This window comes from Cetorhinus maximus, chromosome 5, assembly GCF_964194155.1.
Source record: "Cetorhinus maximus chromosome 5, sCetMax3.hap1.1, whole genome shotgun sequence".
Taxonomy (NCBI): Eukaryota; Metazoa; Chordata; class Chondrichthyes; order Lamniformes; family Cetorhinidae; genus Cetorhinus; species Cetorhinus maximus.
In genome coordinates this window covers 69,359,706-69,384,497 of record NC_135883.1, presented here as the reverse complement: position 1 = coordinate 69,384,497, position 24,792 = coordinate 69,359,706, and the positions used below count along the sequence as shown (strand labels likewise).

General features: G+C 44.1%; 1 protein-coding gene across 4 annotated transcripts in view; it reads right to left on the bottom strand.

Annotated features, from left to right (window-relative positions):
* Positions 1-7,309: 7,309 nt before the first annotated feature.
* LOC144680703 (signal-induced proliferation-associated 1-like protein 2) overlaps positions 7,310-24,792 on the bottom strand; it is a 637,588-nt gene continuing 620,105 nt past the window's right edge. For 3 of the 4 annotated variants that reach the window (XM_078541960.1, XM_078541959.1, XM_078541962.1), the window contains 3 exons: positions 17,788-17,847; positions 9,785-9,866; positions 7,310-8,367 (listed from right to left, as the gene is read on the bottom strand). In XM_078541960.1, the coding sequence (XP_078398086.1) occupies positions 8,221-8,367; positions 9,785-9,866; positions 17,788-17,847 (289 nt within the window). In that variant the 3' untranslated portion in view covers positions 7,310-8,220. The remainder of the gene's footprint in view (positions 8,368-9,784; positions 9,867-17,787; positions 17,848-24,792) is intronic. The other variant, XM_078541961.1, reaches the window with a different exon arrangement.

Here is a 24,792-nt window from a genome sequence, read left to right as displayed (position 1 = left end):
GTTTCTTTGTCTCAGAGAATTATGAACGTTGTTTATGTTGATCCTCCATTGCTCCTTTTTGTCTCTGCATATGGGTTTCTCTAGGTCTCATCCCATCTGCTATTGATCACACCGCTGTACCAACAGCAACATTGCCACACAGTAGCTGCATGTAGAGACAGACATCTATCACAATTGGCATCAATGCCCCTTCCAGCTTTCCCACATACCACTCCTTATTTTTACCCAGATTAATCCGAGGATCCAGTTGGAACCCAAATCTTAAGCAAATGTTGGGCCAGTGGTATTTAGTTCCACCCCACCCCTTTAGGGAACTTGCAGTTTGAACCTCTGTGTTATGGGCCGAGAAATGATGGCTGCACCCGAAATAGATACGTAGATTGTCCAGACACAGCCAATATGTGTCAGAGGGTTGGGCAACTCCGGACACAAGTATTGACTTTGAGCTGTATCAGTGCAGCTACTTGTCCCAAAGTATCGCAGCGTAAATATTCACTATAGGAAAGTTGTGCAGAAATAAGGGTTGTGCTGTTCTCAAAATCATTGCTGTAGCCCCAAGTGGAATTTTGACGAGCAAAGGATAAACTAAAGAATGTATTCATGCTTAGCAAAGTAAAAGAATCAAGTCCTAGCCCTGATAATTCTGCTCATCACTTCCAGCTTATGTTCTAACTTGCGGTTCAAGAGATATTTGTTCTTACAATCTGCTCCCCACCCTAACCACACCCTCCCCCCATCTCCCTTTTCAAATTCTCAACTTTATTTTCAATTTCCTCTATGGCCTTGTCCCTCCCTTTCTCAGAGGGTCATCGACCTGAAATATTAACTCAGTTTCTCTCCACAGATACTGCCTGACCTGCTGAGCATTTCCAGCATTTTCTGGTTTAATTTCTAATATCTCCTTCTTTGGCTCAGTGTCTGTTTTTTTCTTAGCATATTTGCGAAGCCCATTAGGTTTTCCCCATGTTGAAAGTGCTATATAAATTGAAGGGTTTTTTAAAAAAAGTACTCAGACTGATTTGGATCGATGAGAAATTTCCATCTTTTGGCAGAATTCTGACTTCTTAAGTTCTGGAATTCCCTCTTTTGTAATATTTTTCTGACATCTGCGTCCGTAGTTATGCAGAGATTGTATTTGAAATATATCGCGCTTTAAACATATTAAAAAGAACACAATATGATTCTGAGTTTCCGAATGTAACAACAGAAAGGGAATAAACAGATTTGCTACTGATTCTGGCAGAAGCAGTGGTGTAGTGCTGCCGGAGCTGTGCCCTGGCACCTCCACTTGGCAGCTCTGGGAAGCCGCAACTCTCCCCAAAGAGCTCCGCGAGGCTGCAACTTCCAACTAGGACAGACCCATGACTGAGTCCTCCCGAAGCCCCGGTTCCCAGGTCCCCCCCACCCACTCGCCCCCAACCCCCTTAAACAGGTCCCTCTGACTCCCCTCAAGCAGCCCCAACTCCCGCCGAGCCAGTGGAACTTGTCACCACTGTCCCGGCAGGCTACAGCCTTTCTGAGGGCGCTTACACCAGCTGGCACATGCTCAGTTTATCTTTAGTGTTCCTTCCGTTGGAGAACAGTCCTGCACGGACGTGCATAAGAAAATGCCTTAAAGGGGCCAAACGGTGCAAAACTAGAAGTCAGGTGACCTGAACAGGAACACCATTATGTAGGAGGTGGCCCACGTAGTAAGGGGGGCAGGAGAAAAGGTCCCAAAACTTCAAATAAAGTTAACGAAAGCTCAAAGCGAAAGAAAGAGCTGCAAAGTGAGCTTGAAAGAAGCCGCGAAGATCAGAGGAGGGTGACTCCTTACTGCGGGCCTTTGGAGCAGTGGTGTTCTGCCTGACAGCTGAAGGTCTGAAAGTGTGCTTGGAAGGTGAAGCTTGAGTGTGTGTGCGGATGCAGAGTAATTGCAGGAGGTGAGACTGAACAATGTGTCAAAACTACTTTCCGTTTCTGGTGCTGCCGCATTGCCTGCCAGTCGTTGCCTGTTTAGTGTCTGTGTACTTTTTTTCCCCCTGACGCCTGACTCTCGACGCCTTGGTTAACAGCTTGTAAAATAAAACAGCCTAAAATCCACTGACCTCTCAGTACTCACTGCCATCCTGAAGGGAGAAAGGCCTCAGTCAGAATTGCTAACAGCTGCCCACAGGAAACAAGACAATTTCTAAAATCTCCAAGCCCAAGAGTCTGCTGTACGTGTAATTGGGGAATAAACAAACAAATCTTCAAAACCAACTGATAGCAAAACAATGACTATGAAACAAAAAAAGTATAAGCTCCTTTTGTAAAGAAAGTGAAGAAATTAAAGGACATTCAGATACTGTCCCACTAAGTGACGATGGAGGGGAGAGCTCCAGTGCTGTAGCTGCCTGAGAGTCAAAACTGAACATCTGAAACTGAGCTTGATACAGTGGCAGGTCTGTGTCCTTGTGCAGATGTGTGGACAGAGGAAATGTGGAAGAGGGAAAAAGAGACATATCCTTGGTTAGACTATAAGGATGAAAAACTTGGGTGTATAGTGTGTGCGAATATTAGTAGCTTATCACTTTTCATGTCCAAGGGATTGAGGCTTTTGAATGAATGGCGTTTGCATCAAGTGACATACAATGGACCCAGCCAGAGTGCATGTTTAAAATCTCTCAGAAAAAAATTGTGGAACACAAACTATTGAAGGCTCACATCACTGTGCATCAAATCGCTGAAAAAGCAGAGGAAGACATTCTTGGGAAAAATTGTGGCAACCTCAGCGCATCTCATCTAAAGGCGACCTGTGCAGTTTTCTGCTCTGCATACTGCTGGCTCAAAACAATAGACCTTACTCTGACCACTTTGGTTTGCTGGAACTTCAAAGTGCAAATGGTGTTGACACAGGAATTAGGTTAGGAAATTATTGACCACACAGCTACCCAGATGAGGAAGAAAATTTGCCAGCATATCAAAATAATCAAGGGTAAAATTTTGATTCTTATTGATAATCTAAAAGCCTAAGGACCAAAACTGCTCTAGTAGTTTACCTTAAATGCGAAAGTGATAAGGATGATCCACCCTTCATGTTTTATGATCCGATTGAGCTTCCAGATCAAAAAGCTGGTACAATAGTTAAGCATCTTTTTGAATGTCTTGCAAAACATGATTTTGAAGACCTCTACCTGAAGCAGCATCTCGTAGCGCTTATTAGTGATGGAGCAAGTGTTATGCTGGGCACCAAATCAGGTGTAGCTCACAGGCTTATGGAGCAATATCATATGTTATTATTTGACATTGCCTGAACCATAGATTAGAACTTGCAGTGGGTGATTCAGTGACAGAAGTTAGTGGCGTGAACCATTCCCACACCTTTATGGACAAATTATAATCTGTGTATAACAGATCACCTTTCAATCAGAGGTAACTGGCAGAATGTGCTGCTGATATAGAACAACAAATTTCCAAAATAGGCTGCATTTTAAGCAGTTCAGCCTCGGCAGCCCAATTCAGTTAAGCATCTCGATCAACCAATTACATGTTCTTGATAAAGACTATTAGCCAGCTGAAATTCCACCAGGTTGTGGAGAATTGGCAATAGCTTCTCTCTGCAAGTGTTTTAAGTTGTCATCTACTTCTGTGATCAATGCATTCAGAGGTTATGTGGAGCAAGCTGGACAATGCATTTCCCCAGGATTTGCGACCATTACTAAATTGCACACAAGTAATTCCAAGCAACGCTGCAGAATATGAGTGAGGATTCGATCAAATGAACTCAATTATAACACTCAAGAATTCTCATAAGCCGGATATCAGCACTCATGTTTGTCAGACTGCATGGACCACCTCCTCTTGACACATTGGGATCCAACACCATACGTCACAACCTGGCTGCGATGTCACCGATCAGCAGAGAACTTGAAGACAAGACCAGCCTCTTCCTCCAGCACAAGTGTGGAAACTGACTTGTTGTGGAAATTATTGTGAAGTGTTGGTTGCTGAAATTCAAGAAGTGTCATGGTATCAAGTTTTTGAAAGTTTGTGGTGATAAAGCCTCTGCAGACCATGACGTGCTAGAAAATCTATTGGTGAGTTTGCTATGCTAGTTTCAGATGAAAGCCTCTTGCCTGAAAAAATTTACAGTGCTGATGAAATGATTCTGTTCTGGCGATATGCCCATAGAAAATGCTGCAAAATCTCAGCAGGTTTGGTAGCACCTGTGGAGAGAGAAACAGAGATAATGTTTTGAGTCTGTATGACTCTTCTTCAGAGTCATAGTCACACGGACTTGAAATGTTAACTCTGTTTCTCTCTCCACAGGTGCTACCAAACCTGCTGAGTTTTTCCAGCATTTTCTGTTTTTATTTCAGATTTCCAGCATCCGTAGTATTTTGCTTTTATCTAAGGATAGGTTGACTGTCCTTGGTTGTGCCAATGAGGCTGCCACACACAAATGTAAGTTGGCTGTAATTGGGAGAAGCAAATGCCCCAGGAGCTTTAAGTGTATTCGGACATTACCTGTTCACTATTATGCCAATAAGAGCAATAGGAGAGCCTGGGTAACCAGGAATATGTTTTCTGATTGGTTTCATAACCACTTTGTACCAGAGGTACGTGTGCATTGTCAGGTAGCAGGATCTGAAGAGAACTGTAAAATCATGTTGTTCCTGGACAATTGTTAAGTAATCCCCCTGCCAATTCTTGGTGAAGAACAATGTTTTCGCTGTTTACTCCCCCACTGGAAGAACTATTCAAGAATGCCTCCCAGCAGAGTACTTCGACACTGAACCCTCTCCAACAAGCAGAATCGCAGGTGGTGCCACAGGTTGCAACTTATTACAGGTACTCCGCATTTATTATTCAGTGATACATCTTACTTTTCCATCATTTTATTGACTTGACTATAGCTAGCCTGGGCTTAGACTATTGAAATGTAAGTGGGCTTAGTCCTATACATGGTACCCGAAAACCAAAACTATCTGAAATCCAAAACATGATTGGCCCTGAGGATTTTAGATAATGGGTACTTGACCTGTAAAATGCTGCATAATGAAATTCTAGCTACTCTAAAGACTAATGTTTCAAAATAAAATGCCTACTGGCATTAATATTTTGCACATAAAAGCATAGTTTACTGATCTTTGGGGACTCAAAAAATTAATACATAGGAAAATAATGTAATAGTAGATTTAGAAATGATATAGTAACACATTTTCTTAGAGCTCCTGCACCTCAAAATTTCCCACTACACCACTGGGCAGAAGGGAATATGTGTGTGTGTGCAAGAGAGGTGTGCCTGCCCCTGGCTGCCTGTGCAATATAGTAATGGGTCTGGAACTATGTTTGTGTTTCTCCCACTTGAAACACTGAACTGCAGATGCCCCATAATTATAGGACCTTTGCAATGAAAGAAGTGAGACTTGCTTTCGTCCTTGCTTTAGGCAGCCTGTTCCCAGGAGTGTGTATGTGGTAGTGATTACATCGCAATGGAATGCACAGGGGCACAATTCTGCTTCCTCAGGAATTTTTATAATTGCTCTTTTGGTCCAATATTTTCTACTGACATTGAAAATCTAATCTCCTTCAAAATCCCAATTTAACTAAACTGGTGTCTAGGGGATACAGAGCAAGAAAAGAAAATCATTTCATCTCCATTTAGTTTGTGATAAAAGTGCAATTAAATCATTGGTTGATTGCCTTGACTGCAGTGTTGGGTTGTCTATTTAGCTTGGAGCATGAGTAGGGGAAATTAAATTGTAATGTTGAGGTATTTTGGGTTCTAGCAATGTGAATGGCAATTACATAGGTAATGTATATACTGGTTTTATAGCATTGGCACTGTACAGAACCAAGCCAGGTAGATGGCAGTGTAATGATCATCCACAATCCAATTGAATGACAGAATATGGATAAGAGACTGGCCTCCTCCCCTTCTAATGTTCATTGGAAGAGTTTGGAGGATGAATGAATCTGTTGTGGTATTTGATGATGTAGAGAGAGCCAGCACAGATTTTAAAGCCAGTATCAGTTTTTGATTAACCAGCAAGAAAAGCCCCTGTTCTATATTTGCTCCTGTTTAGCTTTAGAAGCCTCCTCCACAAGGCAACCTAATGTGTTGGTGTGGGAGCTCATTTAACTGCTGAAGTTGGCAACTTAAATCAATAGCACTGTCAGGGAAGTGTATCATATCTATTCACTGTTTGCAAGATGGGAAAACTATTTAATGAACACTTTCTGCTTCAGAAAGGTTTTGTCAATCATACTGTATGGCATAGGACACACATGTTCAGTGTGTAAGTATGACCATAAGCTTCCGGTTGCTTGTCATTTTCATTGTGTGTCCTACTTCCATTCTGATCTCTGTCTTCAGCTTCCTACACTGTTCTTCTTAAGCTCATTATAATGACGAGGAACAATGCCTCATCTTTCAATTAAGCGCTTTAAAATCTTCCAGCTTCAAAATTGAATTCAATAACTTCAGATCATAAACACTGCTTCCATTTTTTCAGAGAGCAGGTTCTGATGATTCTGCTGTTGCCATTTTCAGCACCTCTAGACCCGTCTTTTGTTTCTTCATTACCATCCCTTTTGCCTTGCACCATCATCCCTTTTGTCATTTAATTACTCCTGCTTTCCACCCTATCATAGACCTTCCTTTTGATCTTTTTCCTCATTGGTTGAAGTGCATCCCATCTCCCTGGTCCCAATCCTTTTTATTTCAAAGGGATTCCCATTTTTCTCACACAATGCTGCCAGCCACTCACATGGTTCCTTCATTCCTCTGCTAAACTTTCCACATTCCTAAATACTGGGAGTTTATTCTGCATACTCTAACTACCAGGTTTCAGCCAATCCTCACACATGTGACTCTGAAGACCCCTATACAATTTCCCTTTATGTCACACACCTCGATTAACAAAGGAGATTAAAACTGAATCCTTTGCTGTTGTTGCAGCTCTCAGTCTGGTCTTTGTGCTCTGGGAAAATAAGCAAGCTTACCCGGATCTAAGGCCAACAGTGTTCTTGAACTAGCTGAGAGTAACTTTGATGTTGTTTGTCTTTCTGGCATCTATTCTAGTTACATAGCTTAAGAGAACAGCTCCCTCTCACTAACTCATTTGATAGCACAATCGATGACTTACTGTTTGGAAGATCAGAAGTCTCATCCTACACTCTGCATGCATTGGTGTATTATTGCACAGTATCATTTTAATAAAGTGATTTCATAACCCTAGAAATGAGACATAAGATGAACAGAGACAGAAGGTACTCCTTCTAAGTCATGACCTCTTACTGGAAATATAAAAATAGCAGAAAAATAAAAGATTGAGCAACTAGCTTTATGTCCTACATTTATTAAAAAAGCAACTGTATGTCACATTTCAAATGAAGTAGTTTAAAAAGAACACATTTCTCAAAGCATACAAACCAATGAGTATTATATATATATATACTAGCAGCATCCAAATGTTAGATTTACTACAAACCATGACAGTCTTTGTACTGACAAACTACAGACAACACAATTTACAGCAAACTCTGTTTTTCATAGTGCAGATAAACAAAAATTAATAAATTTAACAATTTAAGGTTAAATAATTTTAAATAACTGTTAAATACAAGACACTTTTCATTAAGAGCTTCTGTACAAAGATAAACAAATTTGGCATTGTACAAATGGCTTGCCGGCTCACTGTGTGCACACGCTATTAACAAAGGTGCACCATTGATCCTACAGCCTTAAATGAACTATACAAAAATCAGTGAAATTGTAGATTAAGTAGTGAGCCATTCAAAAGGCAAGTGTAGCATTAAACATCAGAACACTGCTTGTTTTAGGCACCAATGTTTATTCCTGCAAATGAACATTCCCCTAAAGTAATTGTATCTAAACCTGCTCCATCATACTAGTGCTAAATTCCAAACAAAGCCCTGCGGGTATCACTAAAATCTTATTGCTATGACACTGCGACAATGAAAAGAAACTAATTACAAAAAATAGAGCACCTTTTACATTGAAGTTACTGTCTCATGATTCTATTTTACAATACAAGAGGCTACGAGGCTCTGAGCAAGTTCAGCCGCTGGGTTTAACTGTATTCTTGTCATTGGTGTGTTCCAGTGAACAGAATCAGACACATAAATATAGCTACAACACCTATACCTATTTCTGAACAGATTAGTATAACATTCTAGGAATTAATTAATTTTTCAACTAGTGTTTTTATCATGGTCCTCGGTGTTTGTATATCAGGATTTCTTGTCGATGGTATTGAAAAACCATTCAGTAAATTTCCTTAACTGTGCAGCAGCAGTCTGGGACTCCTCTTGAAGCCGCAAGTTATCGTGTCGCAGGTGGTGAACCTCAGCCTGGAGCATCGCCTTGTCTTCCTTTTCCTACTCAGAAAAGTATTACATGAAAGAAAACAAACTGTACTGTTAGCTTTGCTGCATCCAATGGGACTTTGCCATATTAGGTCTTATCCAATGTGACTTGGTAACATGGGGCAGGGTTTTTGGGATGGCCCGAAGAGTTGGTGGACAACACATCGCAACTGATACTGGCGGCCGTGCAGCCATATAATGCTCCAAGGAGCGTTAATTGGCTGGAGGCAGGACTTCTGCCCCTCAGTCAGGAGGAAGTCCTGCCTCAGAGAGCTGCTGGCCAATCTGATTGGTCAGCAGCTGTCTAGTCCCAGCAGCACCAGAAGCTGCAGTGGACAGGACTGCGACCACAAGCAGTTCCCAGAGTCTAAGCCCTGGGAGTCCAGGACCAGGTAAGTGTTGGGGTCCCAGTGCAGAGTGGGGAGGTGAGGCCTGGGCGGGTGGGCAGAGGCTGGGGGTGTTGGGGGAGAAGCCAGGACGGGGCAGACCATATGGGGTTGGGGGAGTCTGATGTTGATAAGAGGCCATTGATGTACAAGCTCCCCTCCACCACTTCCCCTTTAGTTAAGGTTTAATCTTGCTGGTGCTGGTTGACATCTTACGAATTGATAACTGTATTTTCAATTTTGCAAAACCTTTCCTTCCCAAATACTTGATACACCATACGTGTAGAAGTAGCAGACTATGTGTACAGGGAGAGAGAAGGGGGGAGGGATGAGGAGGGTGTGGAGGGCAATAGGAGGGAGGGTCAGAATGGATTGAGGGGGTACAGAGAAATGGAGGGCTCAGGGCTACAGAGTGAGGGAGGGTCAAGGTGCTACAGAGGGAGGGACGGTTGAAGAGGGGGTATGAAGGGATGGAGGGACAAGGGAGGTGCAGAGGGAGGGAGGGACACGGGGTGCGAAGGGAGAGAATGAGTGGGTACAGAGGGAGGGGAGATAGACAGATGGTGAGGATAGGGAGGGATAGAGGGGATACAAAGGGAGGGACGATGGGGCGAACAGAGGGAGGAAGGGATGGAGAGGAGTGCAGAAGAAGGAACGGGCGATAGGGTATGGAGGGAGGGAAGGATGAATGGGTGCGGAGGGAAGGATGGACTAGGGAGTAAGGAGGGAGCGAGGGACTAGTGGGTTACGGAGGAAGGGAAGGACAAAGGGGTTGTGGAGGGAGAGAAGAGGTTGTGGATGGGGGTCGAGACAAAGGGAGCACAGAGGCAGGGAGGGGTAATTGGGTATGGAGGAAGAGACAGAGTGAGGTACGGAGGGAGGGTTGAGGGTTAATGGGGGAAGAGATGGAGTGATGTATGGAGGGAGGGAGGGACGAGTGGGTATGGGTGGGGGAGGAGATGTATAAAGGAAGGGTGGGTTTATAGTGCAAAGGGGCTGTAGTTTTAATACTATTATATCATTTTGCATGTTGAAAACAATACCTTTCGTAGGTCATCCTGAAGCTGAATGAGAATAGTCTCCAGCTGATTCACTTTTCCAGTGATTGTGTTGGCACTGTTTCCCCTAAATGAAATAACCAGAGGCAAAAAAAATCAGTGTTGGACACTTCACAAACATTAGCTGATCATTCCATCAAGTGTATCTTATATTTATATGCTGCCTTTAATATAACGAAATGTCCCTAGGCACTTCACAGGAACACTGTAAAACAAAGTATGATATTCGAGCCACATAAGGAGATAGTAGGTCAGAAGATTGAAAGCATAGTCAAAGAGGCGTGTTTTATGGAGCAAAGCAAGGTAGATAAGGCAGAGAAGTGTAGAGAGTGAATTCTGGAGCTTGGGGCTTTGGCAACTGAAGGCTGCAAATGGTGGAGCAATTAGAACTGGGGATGCTTAAGAGGCCAGAATTAGAGGAGCAAAGGTATCTCAGAGGATTTTTAAAATTATTCATCTATGGGGTATGGGTGTCACTGGCTGGGCCAGCATTTATTGCCCATCCCTAGTTGTCCTTGAGAAGGTGGTGGTGAGCTGCCTTCTTGAACCGCTGCAGTCCATGTGATGTAGGTACGCCCACGGTGCTATTAGGGAGGGAGTTCCAGGATTTTGACCCAACGACAGTGAAAGAGTGGCGATATATTTCCAAGTCAGGATGGTGAGTGGCTTGGAGGGGAACTTCCAGGTGGTGGTGTTTCCATCTATCTGCTGCCCTTGTCCTTCTAGATGGTAGCGGTCGTGGGTTTGGAAGATGCTGTTGTGAGGCCGGAGGAGATTATTGAGACATGGAAATACAAGGTCATGGAGGGATTTGAAAACAAGGATGAGAACTTTAAAATCAAGACATTGCATGACCGAAAGCCAATGTAGGCCAGTGAGCCCAGGGGTGATAGGGGAATGGGACTTGCTGGAAGTTAAGATACGGGCAACAGATTTTATGGAGGATAGAATGTAGGAGAGCAGCCAGGAGTGCATTGGAATAGTCGAGTCTAGAGGTAACGAAGGCATGAATGAGGGTTTCAGCAGCAGATGAGCTGAGACAGGAGTGAAATTGGGTGACATTACGGAGGTTGAAATAGGAAGTCTTTATGATGGCGCAAATATGAGGTCATCTCAGGATCTCAGTGACACCAAGATTACAAAGAGACTGGCTTAATCCCAGACTGTTGCCAGGGAGAGGGATGGAATTGGTAGCTAGGGAATGGAGTTTGGAGCTGGGATCGAAAACAATGGCTTCAGTCTTCCCAATATTTAACTGGAGGAAATTTCTTCTCATACAGTACTGGATGTCAGATAAGCAATAAGATAATTTAGCAACTATGGAAGAGCCGAGAGAGGAGGTAGTGAGATAAAGCAGGTGTCATCCGCGAACAATGTGAAAACTAACACTGCTTTCAGAAGTTCTAGCCTAGAGACGGCATGTAGATGAGAAATAGAAGGAGGCCAAGGGTAGATCCTTGGGGGACATCAGAGGTAATGGTGTGGGGGCAGGAAGATAAGCTATTGCAAGTGATTCTCTGGCTCTGATTAGATAGATAAGAATGGAAGCAGGTGAGAGCAGTCCCAGCTGGATGACAGTGGAGGGACTTTGGAGGAGGATGGTGTGTTTACCCATGTCAAAGGCTGCAGACAGGTCAAAAAAGGACGGAATGTTTTCCTTTTCTACACTCACATAGAATGTCATTTGTGGCTTTGAAAAGAACTATTTTGGTACTGTGGGTGGTGAGGTGGGGGCAGAAATTTTATTGGAGGAATTTAAACATGGAGTTGCAGAAAGATGGGAGCGTATTTGGGAGGCGAAAACACATTCGAGGACTTTGGAGAGGAAAAGGAGGAGGATTGAAATGGATGGTATTTTGCATGGATAGAGGGGGGGTCAAAGCTTGTTTTTTTGAGGATGGTAGATTTAAAGGAGAGAGGAACAGCAACTGAAGAGAGAGAACCATTTACAATATCAGCTAACATGGGGGCCAGAAGGGATGGTTGGGTGATCAGCAGTTTAGTGGGAACAGGATCGAGGGAACAGGACGTGGGTCTCATGGACAAGATGAGCTCAGATGTAGCGTAGGGAGGAGTTTTAAAGGAAGTTTGGCTAGATGGGCTAGTGGAAAGGAGTGACACCACAGAGGCAGCTGATCAAATTGTCTCAATCTTAGTGACAAAGAAGTCCATGAGCTCCTCGTGCTTGTTGTTTGAGGTGAGGGTGGAGCTGACAGGGGAGATGGATTTAAAAAGACAATTTGTTGCAGACTAAAGAAGATGGGGTTATCTTTGCATTCCAGGATGATCCTGGAATAGTGAGTAGTTTTAGCAACAAGAGTAGGATCCGGTACAGTTTTAACTGGTCCAGCTAGATCTGGTGGTGGATGGCTAAGCCAGTTGTCTGCCATATCCTTTCAAGTCTGCATTGCTTAGGAAGAAGAGAAGAGGGAACGTCTGGGGTGAGAGAGAGTAATGGTTTTATTGGTGACTACGACATCAAGGTTGGGGGAGAAAGGGCTCTGTTGATTAAATCAGTAGCTGTAGAAATGTTGTGGTAAATGGAGGGCAAAAAGATAGATAACTGGAATTTTGAAAGAGTGGGGAGGCAGTGACGTAGCGGTATTGTCACTGGACTGGTAATCCAGAGACCCAGGGTAATGCTCTGGGGACCAGGGTTCGAATCCCACCACAGCAGATATCAATAATAATCTGGAATTAAAAGTCTAATGATGACCACAAAACCATTGTCGATTATCGTAAAAACCCATCTGGTTCACTAATATCCTTTAGGGAAGAAAATCTGCTGTCCTTACCTGGTCTGACCTACATGTGACTCCAGATCCGCAGTAATGTGGTTGACTCTTAAATGACTCTTAAATCTGAAGCGGCCTAGTAAGCCACTCAGTTGTATAAAACCACTAAAAAGTCAGTAAAAAGGAATGAAACCGGACAGACCACCCAGCATCAGCACTGGAAACAATGGCAAACCCAGCCTTGACGACCCTGCAAAGTCCTCCTTACTAACATCTGGTGGCTTGTGGAAAAATTGGGAGATCTGTCTCAGCTAGTTAAGCAACAGCCCGACATAGTCATACTCATGGAATCATACCTTGTAGATCATGTCCCAGACATCACCATTACCATCCCTGTCCTACCGGCAGGACAAACCCAGCAGAATGGTATACAGTCGGGAGGGAGTTGCCCTGGGAGTCCTTAAAATTGATCCAGCCCTCAAGAAGTCTCATGGCATCAAACATGGGCAAGGAAATCTCCTGCAGATTACCACCCTTAGCTGATAAATCAGTGCTCCTCCATGCTGAACACCAGTTTTAGGAAGCACTGAAGGTGGCAAGGACGCAGAATGTACTCTGGGTGGGGGCTTCAATGTCCATCTCCAACAGTGGCTCAGTAGCACCACCACAGACCACGCTGGCCGAGTCCTAAAGGACATGGCTCTAGACTGGGTCTGCAGCAGGTGGTGAGGGAACCAAGAAGGAAAAACCTCATTTAACCTCATCCTCACCAACCTGCCTGCCGCAAAAGCATATGTCCATGACAGTATTGGTAGGAGTGACCACCGCACAATTGTTGTGGAGATGAAGTCCCATTTTCACATTGAAGATACCCTCCATCATGTTGTGTGGCACTACCACCATGCTAAATGTGATAGATTTCGAACAGATCTAGCAACGACGCTGTTCCCATCTTCACATTGAGGATACCCTCCATCATGTTGTGTGGCACTACCACCATGCTAAATGGGATAGATTTCGAACAGATATAGCAATGATGCCGAGGGCCATCAGCAGCAGCAGAATTGTACTCAACCACAATCTGTAACCTCATTGCCCGGCATATCCCTCACTCTACCCTTACCACCAACCCTGGTTCAATGAAGAGTGCAGGAAGGTATGCCAGGAGCAGTATCAGGCATACCTAAAAATTATGCGTCAACCTGGTGCAGCTACAACAAGGACTACTTGCATGTCAAGCAGCAGAAGCAGTAAGTGATAGACAGAGCTAAGCGATTTCACAACTAACAGATCAGATCTAAACTCTACATTCCTGCCACATCCAGTCATGAGTGGTGGTGAATAATTAAACAACTCACTGGAGGAGGAGGCTCCACAAATATCTCAATCCTCAATGATCAATACAAAAGATAAGACTGAAACATTCGCAACAATCTTCATCCAGAAGTGCCGAGTGGATGATCCATCTCAGCCTCCTCCTGAGGTCCCCAGAATCACAGAGCTCTCAATAAAATAATAAAAAATTTTCTATGCGCAAGAGGTTGTGGTTTGGCTAAGTGGGTGCTTAGGGTTCTGTGATTGGGTTAAGAGGGAAGATAAGATGGAGGCTCACGGGAACCAAGGTTGTTTGAGAACAGAGGTCCTATTGAGGGAATATGGAGAGGTAAGGAGATAAGTGATGCCTGTGTGAACATTCGGAGACAAACAGATTAGGTGGATTAATGTTTAGCTCGATACATGGGGTAGCGGTTCTTCTTCCACTGAGACCCCCTCTGGGGATGGGGTAGAGGAAGAGAGAAGGCTGCATCATCAAGATGGCCTTCAGCTTGGCTGAAATAACAGTCAAGCAAATGGGAGAGAAAACAGGATTGTGGGGCCATTACTAAGAATCAGTAAGGGTTATACAGCAAGACAAATTGCTCAAAGATCATAGAAAGGTTACAGCATAGAAGGCCATTCAGCCCATCATGTCCGTGCTGGCGTTCTGCAAGAGCAACTTAGCTAGTCCCACTCCCTCATCTTTTCCCTGTAGTCTTGCAAACTTTTTATCTTCAAATAATTATCCAATTCTCTTTCAACTTCCTTGACTGAATCTGCCTCCACTACACTCTCAGGCAGTGCATTCCAGATCTTAGCCATTCTCTGTGTAAAAATGCTTTTCTGCCATTGCTTCTTTTGCCAAACACCTTAAATTGGTGTCCTCTGATTCTCGATCCTTTCGTTAAGCTTCTCCTTATCCACTTTGTCTGGACCCCTTATGGTTTTGAGTATCTCTTCAAATCCCCTCTTAATTTTCCCTTCTTTAAAGACAGCAGACCCGGCTTCACCAGTCTATCCATGTAATTGAAGCTCCTCATCCCTGGAACCATTCTCTTGAATTTTTCTGCACTCTCTAATGCCTTCATTTCTTTTCCAAAGTAAGGTGTCCAGAACTGGACGCAATACTCCAGTTAAGTCTGAACCAATGTTTTATAGGAGTTTGTTGCTTTTGTACACTCAGCCCCTATTTATAAAGCCCGGGATCCTGTGTGCTTTATTAAGAGCTTTCTCAGCTGTCCTGTCAGCTTCAATGATTTGTGCAAATATACCCGCCAGCTCCCTTTGTTCCTGCACCCGCTTTAGAATTGTACGCTTTACTTTACGCCTTTCCTCTTTCTTCCTACCAAAATAAATCACTTCACACTTCATTGCATTAAATTTCATTTGCCACTTGTCCACCCATTCCACCAGCCTGTCTTTGTCCTCTTGAAGTTTATCGCTATCCTCCTCACAGTTCACAACACTTCCAAATTTTTTGTCATTTGCAAGTTTTGAAATTGTGCTTTGTACACCCAAGTCTAGGTCATTAATTTTTTTTCTTAATTCTTTCTTGGGATGTGGGCATCGCTGGCAAGGTCAGCGTTTGCTGCCCAACCCCAGTTGTCCTTGAACTGAGTCGCTCACTGGCCATTTCAGAGGGCAGTTAATCGCTGTGGATCTGGAGTCATATGTAGTCCATACTGGCTGAGGACAGCAGATTTCCTTTCCTAAAGGACATTAGTGAACCAGATGGTTTTTACAACAATTGATGATAGTTGTCGTGGTCACCATGAATGAGGCTAGCTTTATATTCCAGATTTATTCATTGAATTTGAATTCCACCAGCTGCCATGGTGGGATTAAACCAATGTCCTGAGCCTCTGGATTGCTATGGCATTACGACCACACCACCTCAAGAAAAGCAGGGTTCCTAACACCAATCCCTGGGGCACCCCAGTACACACCTTTCCCTAGTCTGATGCATGTATAAGAATGATAGGAACAAAGAAATAAAGTGGATTAGCCAGAACTGATGGTGAATAGGAGCAAGTATTATGGGAGTTTCTGAATTTACTAAAAAGATAATGATGAACAGGGAACAGAGTGGAGGCTGTGTGTTTCATGAAAGAGAGAAGAAAAAGCAGGAAAGGTGTTGTTGCAGTCTATTGAGGGAATAAGACGACAAGTTTAAGTGTGTTGTTACTTTCAATGGTAGTGTGGATGGTTTTTTAAAAATTCTTTCACAGCATGTGGGCATCACTAGCTATTCAGCATTTGTTGCCCATCCCTAATTGCCCTTGAGAAGGTGGTGGTAAGCAGCCTTCTTAAACCGCTGCTAACCATCGGGCATAGGTACACCCACAATGCTGATCGGAAGGGAGCTCCAGGATTTTGACTCAGCGACAGTGATGGAACAGTGATATATTTCCAAGTCAGGATGGTGTGTGGCTTGGAGGGGAACCTGCAGGTGGTGGTGTTCCCATGCACCTGCTGCCCTTGTCTTTCTAGGTGGTAAAGATCACAGTGCATCCTATAGATGGTACGTACTGCTGCCACTGTGCATCAGTGGTGGAGGGAGTGAATGTTGAAGTTGGTGGATGAGGTGCCAATCAATTGGGCTGCTTTGCCCTGGATGGTGTCAAGCTTTGAGTGTTGCTGCAGCTGCACTAATCAAGGCAAGTAGACAGTATTCCATCACACTCCTCCTGACTTGTGCCTTGTAGATGGTGGACAGGCTTTGAGGAGTCAGGAAGTGAATTACTCACCACAGAATTCCCAGCCTCTGATCTGCTCTTGTAGCCACAGTATTTATATGGCTGATTCAGTTCAGTTTAAGGTCAATAGTAGCCCCCAGGATATTGACAGTGGGAAATACAGCAATAATAATGACACTGAATGGGCACTTGTGTGATGTGAATGTTACTTGCAGTTATCAGATTAATCCTGAATGCTGTCCGGGCCTTGCTGCATATTGACATGAACTGCTTCAGTATCTGGGTCAGAAGAAAGTGAAGAGGTAGAATTGCCTTGTCATTATTTTGTGAGGGGTGCAATGTCTGAACAAAAGGAGCAGCATAATGGAGAAGGAATAGCTTGAAAATCCTCAATATAACAAAAGCAAGAAATGCTCAAACATGGCCACCTGACATCTTAAACTGCTTTACTTCCATTGAAATAATTTTGAATTGAAGTCACTGTTGTGATGTAGGAAATGCAGCAGTATGTGCACAGCAAGCTCCCACAAACAGCAATGAGATAAGACCAGATAATGTTTTATGTTTTTTGAGGGATAAATATTGGCCAGGACATTGGGGATGACTCGCCTGCTCCTCTTTGTAATATGATGTTTTACATCCAGCTTAGAGAGCAGAAGGGGCCTCCATCCAACATGTCATCCAAAAGACGGCACCTCCAATAGTATTCCCTCGGTAGTGCACTGGACTGTCAGCTTAGATTTTTGTGCTCAAGCCTCTGGGTGGGACCTGAACCCACGATCTTTTGACTTAGAAAAGTGCTACCAACTGAGCATGGCTGGCACAAGGGAGACATAATAGGAAGGTTTCGGAAACTGAAGCTAAACAAGGCTGTAGGCTCTGGCAGTTTCCATCTCAGGGAGTTGACTGAGCAATCTGCGAATCCCCTCACCAATTTTTTTGAAAGCTCACTGGGATCCCGTAACATCCCAAAGGATTGGAAATTAGTAAATGTGTTGCATTTAAAAAGAGCAAGCAGGAAATCTCAAAATAAGGATCTGTGAGCATTACCTTGATTGTAGAAAGCATTTTGAAACGTTAATGAAGGGATAGTACAAGAATTTATCTGGAATGATAAGGTTTGACTAAAGAGATTTTGTATGGATTCAGACAGAGTGGATGACTCATTTGAGCTGACTCATTTACTGGATTTATTTCAAAGGTTTTCAGATCTGAAGGTGATGTACAGGATGTTGTCTACCTGGATTTCAGGAAAGAATCTGAAATGATCTCATGTAACATTGATCCCCAAGGTGTGTGCCTGTTGGGAAAGATGGCAAAATATTAGGCTGGATTGATATAGTGTTAGAATAATATCTCTCAAGACTGAAGTTTTCTTTTACAAAATGGAAGGATTTGGCATGATCTGGCCATGCAGATGCTAACCTGGGATTTTTTTTTAAAGAACGTCGTAAGTTCACCTTGGAACTGTAGCTAAGCAGGCCTCTTCCAAGAAATGGTACTTGAGAAGGAGTTGTTTTGTTTGTGTTGAGATGCAAAGTATTTTAATTAATGAAGCCAGGAGACAAAAAAGGCAATCACATGGAAGAGAGAAAAAAAAAGACTTAAGTTGTGAACCTGCTTGTTTTGATGGCAGTTTAGTTAGAGACAAACTGAGGAAAGAAGGCTCCCTCTCTCTACCTTGCTTAAAATTGTGTGTGGCTATCAACCTGTAGCCAGAGAACTCTCATCTGAGTGTAACCAGCCTGCATTTGAACCTGCAAAGCTGAACCAGTTGGTGGGAACTTCCAGGCATCTACTGGGTCTTCACACGGGAGAACTCCAGGTCGAGACTCTGCAGACTTTATCCTTTATTTTATAACACCCATCCTCCAAAGCCCATCTCTGCAGAGAGAGACTCTATTTGTTTGTCCTTTGTTTGTCTGTGTGCGCGCTGGGGAATTCTTTAGGAAGAGGTAGATAGTCGTACTTCCCGATTACAATAGTGTGATAACCAGTACTTGCAACTTGTTAAAAGAAGTTTTGTTTTAAAATAAATTAATCATTCTGAGTTTTTGAAAGAAGCCTGGTCAGAGTCTCTTTTCTTCCGGGTACTAGAGGTATAGGTAAACAATTGGCCGTTTTGGTGAGAAAATTAAACATTTAAATTAATGGTACGGCCTGCAGAGTAGTGGGGCTTGATAATTCGTGCTCTCCTCCCATCCTGGTATAACAACAGCAACTGAAAGCTGCATAACCACAGATGAAGGTGATTGGAAAATGGTTGCCAGTGGATTCCCAGGGATTGATGTTCAGGCCTCTGTTTACATTTATAACCGGCTTGAAGGATGAAATATTATCTAAAATGTTGTGGATGAAGTAAGTTTGGGTGCAGCAGACCAACATGTGATAATCCTTGAGAGGGATCTGAACAGACAAAGTCAATGGGTAGAGAGGTTCTGAAGGGTGAAGAAAGTGAAGGAAGTGAGAATGTGGAATACCAATTAAATGGTAACATGATCAAAGTGAAGCAGGAAAGAGCACTAAGGAGTTCGGACCATTAATATTCACTAATGTCCTTGAGGGAAGGAAATCTGCCATCTTTACCTGGTCTGACCTACACGTGACTCCAGACCCACATCAACGTGGTTGACTCTTAACTGCCTCTGAAATGGCCTAGTAAGCAACTCAGTTGTATCAAATCGCTACAGAAAAGTCAAAAAGGAATAAAGCTGGATGGACAACTCGGCATCAACCTCAGCACCAACAGTGGCACACCATACCCAGTCGACCCTGCAATGTCCTCCTTACTAAAGTCTGGAGGCTCGTGCCAAAGTTGGGAGAACTGTCCCACAGACAAGTCAAGTTATAGCCTGACATAGACATACTCACCAAATCATATCTTACAGCCAATGTCCTGACACCTCCATCACTATTCCTGGGTGTGTTCTGTCCCACAGCAGGACAGACCCATACACTTGGGAGGGAGTTGCCCTGGGAATCTTCTGCATTGACTCTGGGCCCCATGAAGTTGGACCCCATGAAGTCTGATGGCATCAAGTCATGGAATCATATAAAATTTAAGGCACAGGAGGCAGCCACTTGGCCTATCGTGTCTGTGCTGGTTGAAATAAATGAGCCACCCATCCAAATTTCTTTCCAGCATTTGGTTTGTGCCTTGCAGGTTACAGCTTAAAATGTTAAATGTTACAGGTCAAATATGGGCAAGGAAACCTCCTATTAATTACCAACTACTGTCACCTGCACCCCCCCCACCCCCACCGCCCTCAGATGATGAATCAGTACTCCTCCATGTTGAACACCACTTGGAAGAAGCACTGAGGGTAGCAAGGGCACAGAATGTACTCTGAGAGGGGACTTCAATGCCCATCACCAAGAGTGGTTCAGTAGCACCACCAGTGACAAAGCTGGCTGAGTCATGAAGGAAGTATCTGCCAGACTGGACTTGTGGCAGGTGATGTAGGAACCAATAAGAGGGAAAAACCTACTTGACCTCGCCTTGACCAATCTACCTGTCGCAGATGCACATGTCCATGACCGTATTGGTCAGAGTGACCACTGTACATTCCCTGTGGAGGTGATGTCCCATTTTACACTGAGGATACCGTCCATCGTGTTGTATGGCACTATCATCGTGCTAAATGGGTTAGATTCAGAACAGATCTAGCAGCTAAAATCTGGGAATCCATGAGGCACTGTGGGCCATCATCAGCAGCAGAATTGTATTCAATCACTATCTGTAACCACATGGCCTGGCATATCCCACAGTACCTCAAGCCAGGATATTAACCCTGGTTCAGTGAGGAGTGCAGGAGGCGTGCAGCAGCAACAGGCATACCTAAAAATCAGGTGCCAGCCTGGTGAAGCTATAAGACGGGATTACATGCATGCCGAACAGTGGAAGCAACTTGCAATAAACCGAGCTAAGCGATCCCATAACCAGCAGAACAGATCAGAGCTCTGCAGTCCTGCCACATCCAGTCATGAGAGTGGTGGACAATTAAGCAACAAACAGGAGGAGGCGACTCCACAAATGACCACATCTTCAATGATGGGGAGCCGAGTACATCAGTGCAAAAGACAAGGCTGAAGCATTTGCAACCATCTTTGGCTAGAAGTGCCAAGTGGATGACCATCTCAGCCTCCTCCTCAGCTCCCCACCATCATAGAGGTCAGTTTTCAGCCAATTCAACTCACTCCACATGATATCAAGAAAAGGCTGAAGGCACAGGATACTGCAAAGACTATGGGCCCTGTCAACATCCTGGCTGTAATACTGAAGACTTGTGCTCCAGAACTAGCCACGGGCTTAGCCAAGTAAAGCTACAACACTGGCATCTACCTGGCAATGTGAAAATTGCCCAGGTCTATCAATTACCGCTCTATAGGTTTACTTTTGATCATCAGCAAAGTGATGGAAGATGTTGTCGACATTGCTACCATGGGGCATTTGCACAGCAATAAGTTGCTCACTAATGCTCAGTTTGGGTTCTGCCAGGGCCACTTGGCTGCTGACCTTATTACAGCCTTGGACTAAACATGGACAAAAGAGCTGAACTCCAGAGGTGAGGTGAGCGTGACTGCCCTTGACATCAAGGCAGCATTTGACCAAATGTGGCATCAAGAATCCCTTGCAAAACAGTAGTCAGTAGGAACCAGAGGAAAACTCAACACTGGAGTCATACCTAGCACAAAGGAAGATGGTTGTGGTTGTTCGAGGCCAATCATTTCAGCCCTGGACAATGCTGCAGGAGTTCCTTGGGGAAGTATACTCGGCACGATCATCTTCAGCTGCTTTATCAATGACCTTCCTTCCATCATAAGGTCAGAAGTGGGGATGTACACTGATAATTGTAGTGTTCAGTACCATTCACAACGCCTCAGATACTGAAGCTGTCATTGCCCATAGTCATAGTGGCAGCTGAGATTATCATATACAAGATTCACTGCAGCAACTTACCAAGTTGCTCCTTCAACAGCACCTTCCAAACTCGCGACTTCTATCACCTCGAAGAACAAGGGCAGTAGACACATGGGAACACCACCACCTGCAAGTTCCCCTCCAAGCCACACACCATCCTGACTTGAAAATATATCATTGTTCCTTCATTGTTGCTGGACAAAAATCCTGGAACCCCCTTCCTAATAGCACTGTAGGTATACCTACACCAGATGGACAGCAGTGGTTCAAGACAGTGGCTCACCATCACCTTCTCAAGGCCAATTGGGGATGAGCAACAAATGTTGGCCTTGCAAGCAACGCTCACATCCCATGTAAGAATGGAAGAAAGCCTTCGGTTTGGTGTTTGTAGGTGGGTAAGAAAGTGTTTGGATATAAAGCTCGGGTATGACAAGTCAAAGCAAGTGTTCATTTCTGGTTTCTGTATATCATAAAGGGTCCAAGTTATTAGGAGAGTCGGGTAGTATGGATTTAAAAGGTTAAAATGTAGAGTGCTGACTCCAGTGAAATAATAAACAGGCACAAGCGGGGACAGAAATTTCTGTCTGCATCATCATGCTGACGAGGTGGATTCTAACTGTATTCTATGAATATATGCTACTGCCTGCTGCTAAACATAATTAAAAAGATCCGGAGACCTGGGAATGTAAAGATAAGGGGAACCTGCTTGCTTCAGTTTAATGAGCATAGATAACAGAATGATAGAAGGTTGACTCAGTTTCACCCATATCAAAGGACATTGAATCATGCACACTGTAGCTCAGAAATATAAAGGTATATGTGAACCAGAGGTGATTAGGTCATGCTGCCAGGCTGGATGTGTCATAAAAGGGCATTTTGATAAGAAACCAAGGTATATAAATCAAACATTCTGTATCAAGGATTTGGATTTGACCTGGAAGATTGAGACCAAGAACCATAATTCAAATAACATTTTATGTTATGAATATTTATGAAGTTATGAATATTTAACTTTATTTGTGATCTTACCTTCATCAATTGAACTCACATAATCTAGTCAGCTAATTAAAAGGGGAAAGGATATGGTGTTATTACTGGAAAATGTTTAAATATAGAGGAAAAAGGAAATGGAGTTACTGCAGAAGAATGGATAAAATCATAAGAGGGTAATGGGTTATAGAAGGGAGTAAAAGACAACTTAGTTTCCTTCCCTGTAGGGCAACAATGAACCAGTTGGATTTTTAATTAAAACCCAGAAGCTTCTATGGAAGTCTTGATGCACAGGCATAGGCTGTAATTGCCCAGGAAGTTTAAGCTTCTGATGGGCTGATTTCTGCTGCCTGGGACCCTTTGTGAAAGTCTGCACGTCTGAGCTTAGGGCAGAGACTTGGGCCAGATATGAAGGACTTACCTGCATACTTATCCTGTAAATATTAGATAGTTTAATACCTGGTCTAACTCAATGATCAGCCAGCATAACTTCACTGAGCACCACAACCAACCCGCCAAATCACCCCTCTGAGCCGACCCAACTACCACCCCCTGACCATCCGACTACTCCCTGACCAGCTGATTAACCCCCACATGACTACCCGCCACCCCCCCAACCCCGACTCACCTATCACCTTACTCACTTACCCACCTGCCCACTCACTCATTCACTTACTCACCCACTCATTCACTAACTCATTCACTTACTGAAAGACTTGAGCCGGGATTTTCCATGCCCGCTGGCATCGGGTGTGTTTGGTGGCATGAGCGGACAATATGGTGAGAAGGCAAAAAAACGGTTTCACGATGTCGTGAAACCAGTCTGCCATCGCCCACTCTGCCCGCCAATGACGGGCCACGTTCTCCGCCATCGGGAAACTCATTGTAATACATCAGCATATCATCATTATGAAACTAGCCCACCAGACTCATCCCCAACTGGATCGTCCGCCCTGTTGACGTGTTTCACAACAGCATATATAAGGCAAGTACCTGGCGGGCTGCACTTTGCTCGGGACTTCAAGGTTTGTTTGCCTATCTTGCTTCGGTCAGCGCTCGCAGTCATCAGCACCAGGCTTCACAGACAGCACCACATCACTTTTAGGGGGGCTCACTGGCAGGTCTCTACCTACCAGACCATCCATATGTAGGTGGTTTTTCAATGGCTGTAGGGCAAGGTCTAGCTTGGGGAAGGGGGTGAAGTGGCCTCAGGCAAGGGAATAGGCTGCAGGACAAGGGCTGTACTGGGGAAGGAGGGTGTCCCAGGGTGTGTGTGGGGGCACATGTTGATTTGTGCAAGTGGCCTCAAGATGGTGAGGGCTGAGGAGGCAGTCTGTAGAGGAGATGTCAGATGAACATGTGAGGGTGTGTGTGTGAGAATGGGTAGTGATGTCCCTTGGGCTGGCAGTGAGTGAGATGCCAGTGAACGTGTGATGGACTTGAGTGTGTGAGTTTAGAGTGATGAGATGGTTGCTATATCCTGGCTGCACAGATGAGATCATTCATCCTCTATCTGCATTGGATGGCCAACCTCTTCTGTGTAGCATTGGCACTGATCACCACTACCAAGCCAGCGTGGTAATGTAGCTGCCCCTCCTGCGGCCAGAGTGGGGGTAGAGGACATCACAGCGGCCTCCACGGCGTCCAAAAGGCGCTTGAGGGCTGCAGTCTTTTTGCCTTTAGGGGTCACTTCCTCTTTGCTGCAGTCCTAGCCTGGAAGTGCGGCCGTACTTTACATATGGCAACTGGTGTGATGAAGTGATGAGGTGATGGCATGGTGGGCAAATGAGAGCCCGTCTGCCATGGAAACGGCCTGTTTCCCAGGAATGCATAAGTAATGCAGTGGGTTTGGTATGATGCGGTGTAAAAACCCACCATCGCAACCGGCAGGTAAAACATCATTTTACTTGCCCGCCACCACACTTAGTGCAAACCTAGGATGATTCCGCCCTTGGACTTTAAAAACTCAACCTGAATACAGCAGGTATTGTCGTGAAAAGGGGGTGTGTCCCTCCTTTCTTTCATCTCTTCTTGTGTACGACAATATTCTTTCGAGGATGGCTGCGCTGACCGTTTGATGTTTCAACCGGGATCTGAAGATATGGCTGAAAAATCGTAAAAGGGTCAGTTTGCAAAAATCTTCGTGGGCAATGTGCCCAGCATCAACTCCGACTGGAAAATCTGGGCCTAAATTTTTAATACCTCTTTGCAGAATTTAATCAAAATTGTCATGAATTATCAGTTAAGATTCCCATATGTAAGGCAGTAACCCCGAGTTTTTATTAAATAAAATCAATTCAGATAAATTTTAGGAGTAAAAAATAATTTGGCAAT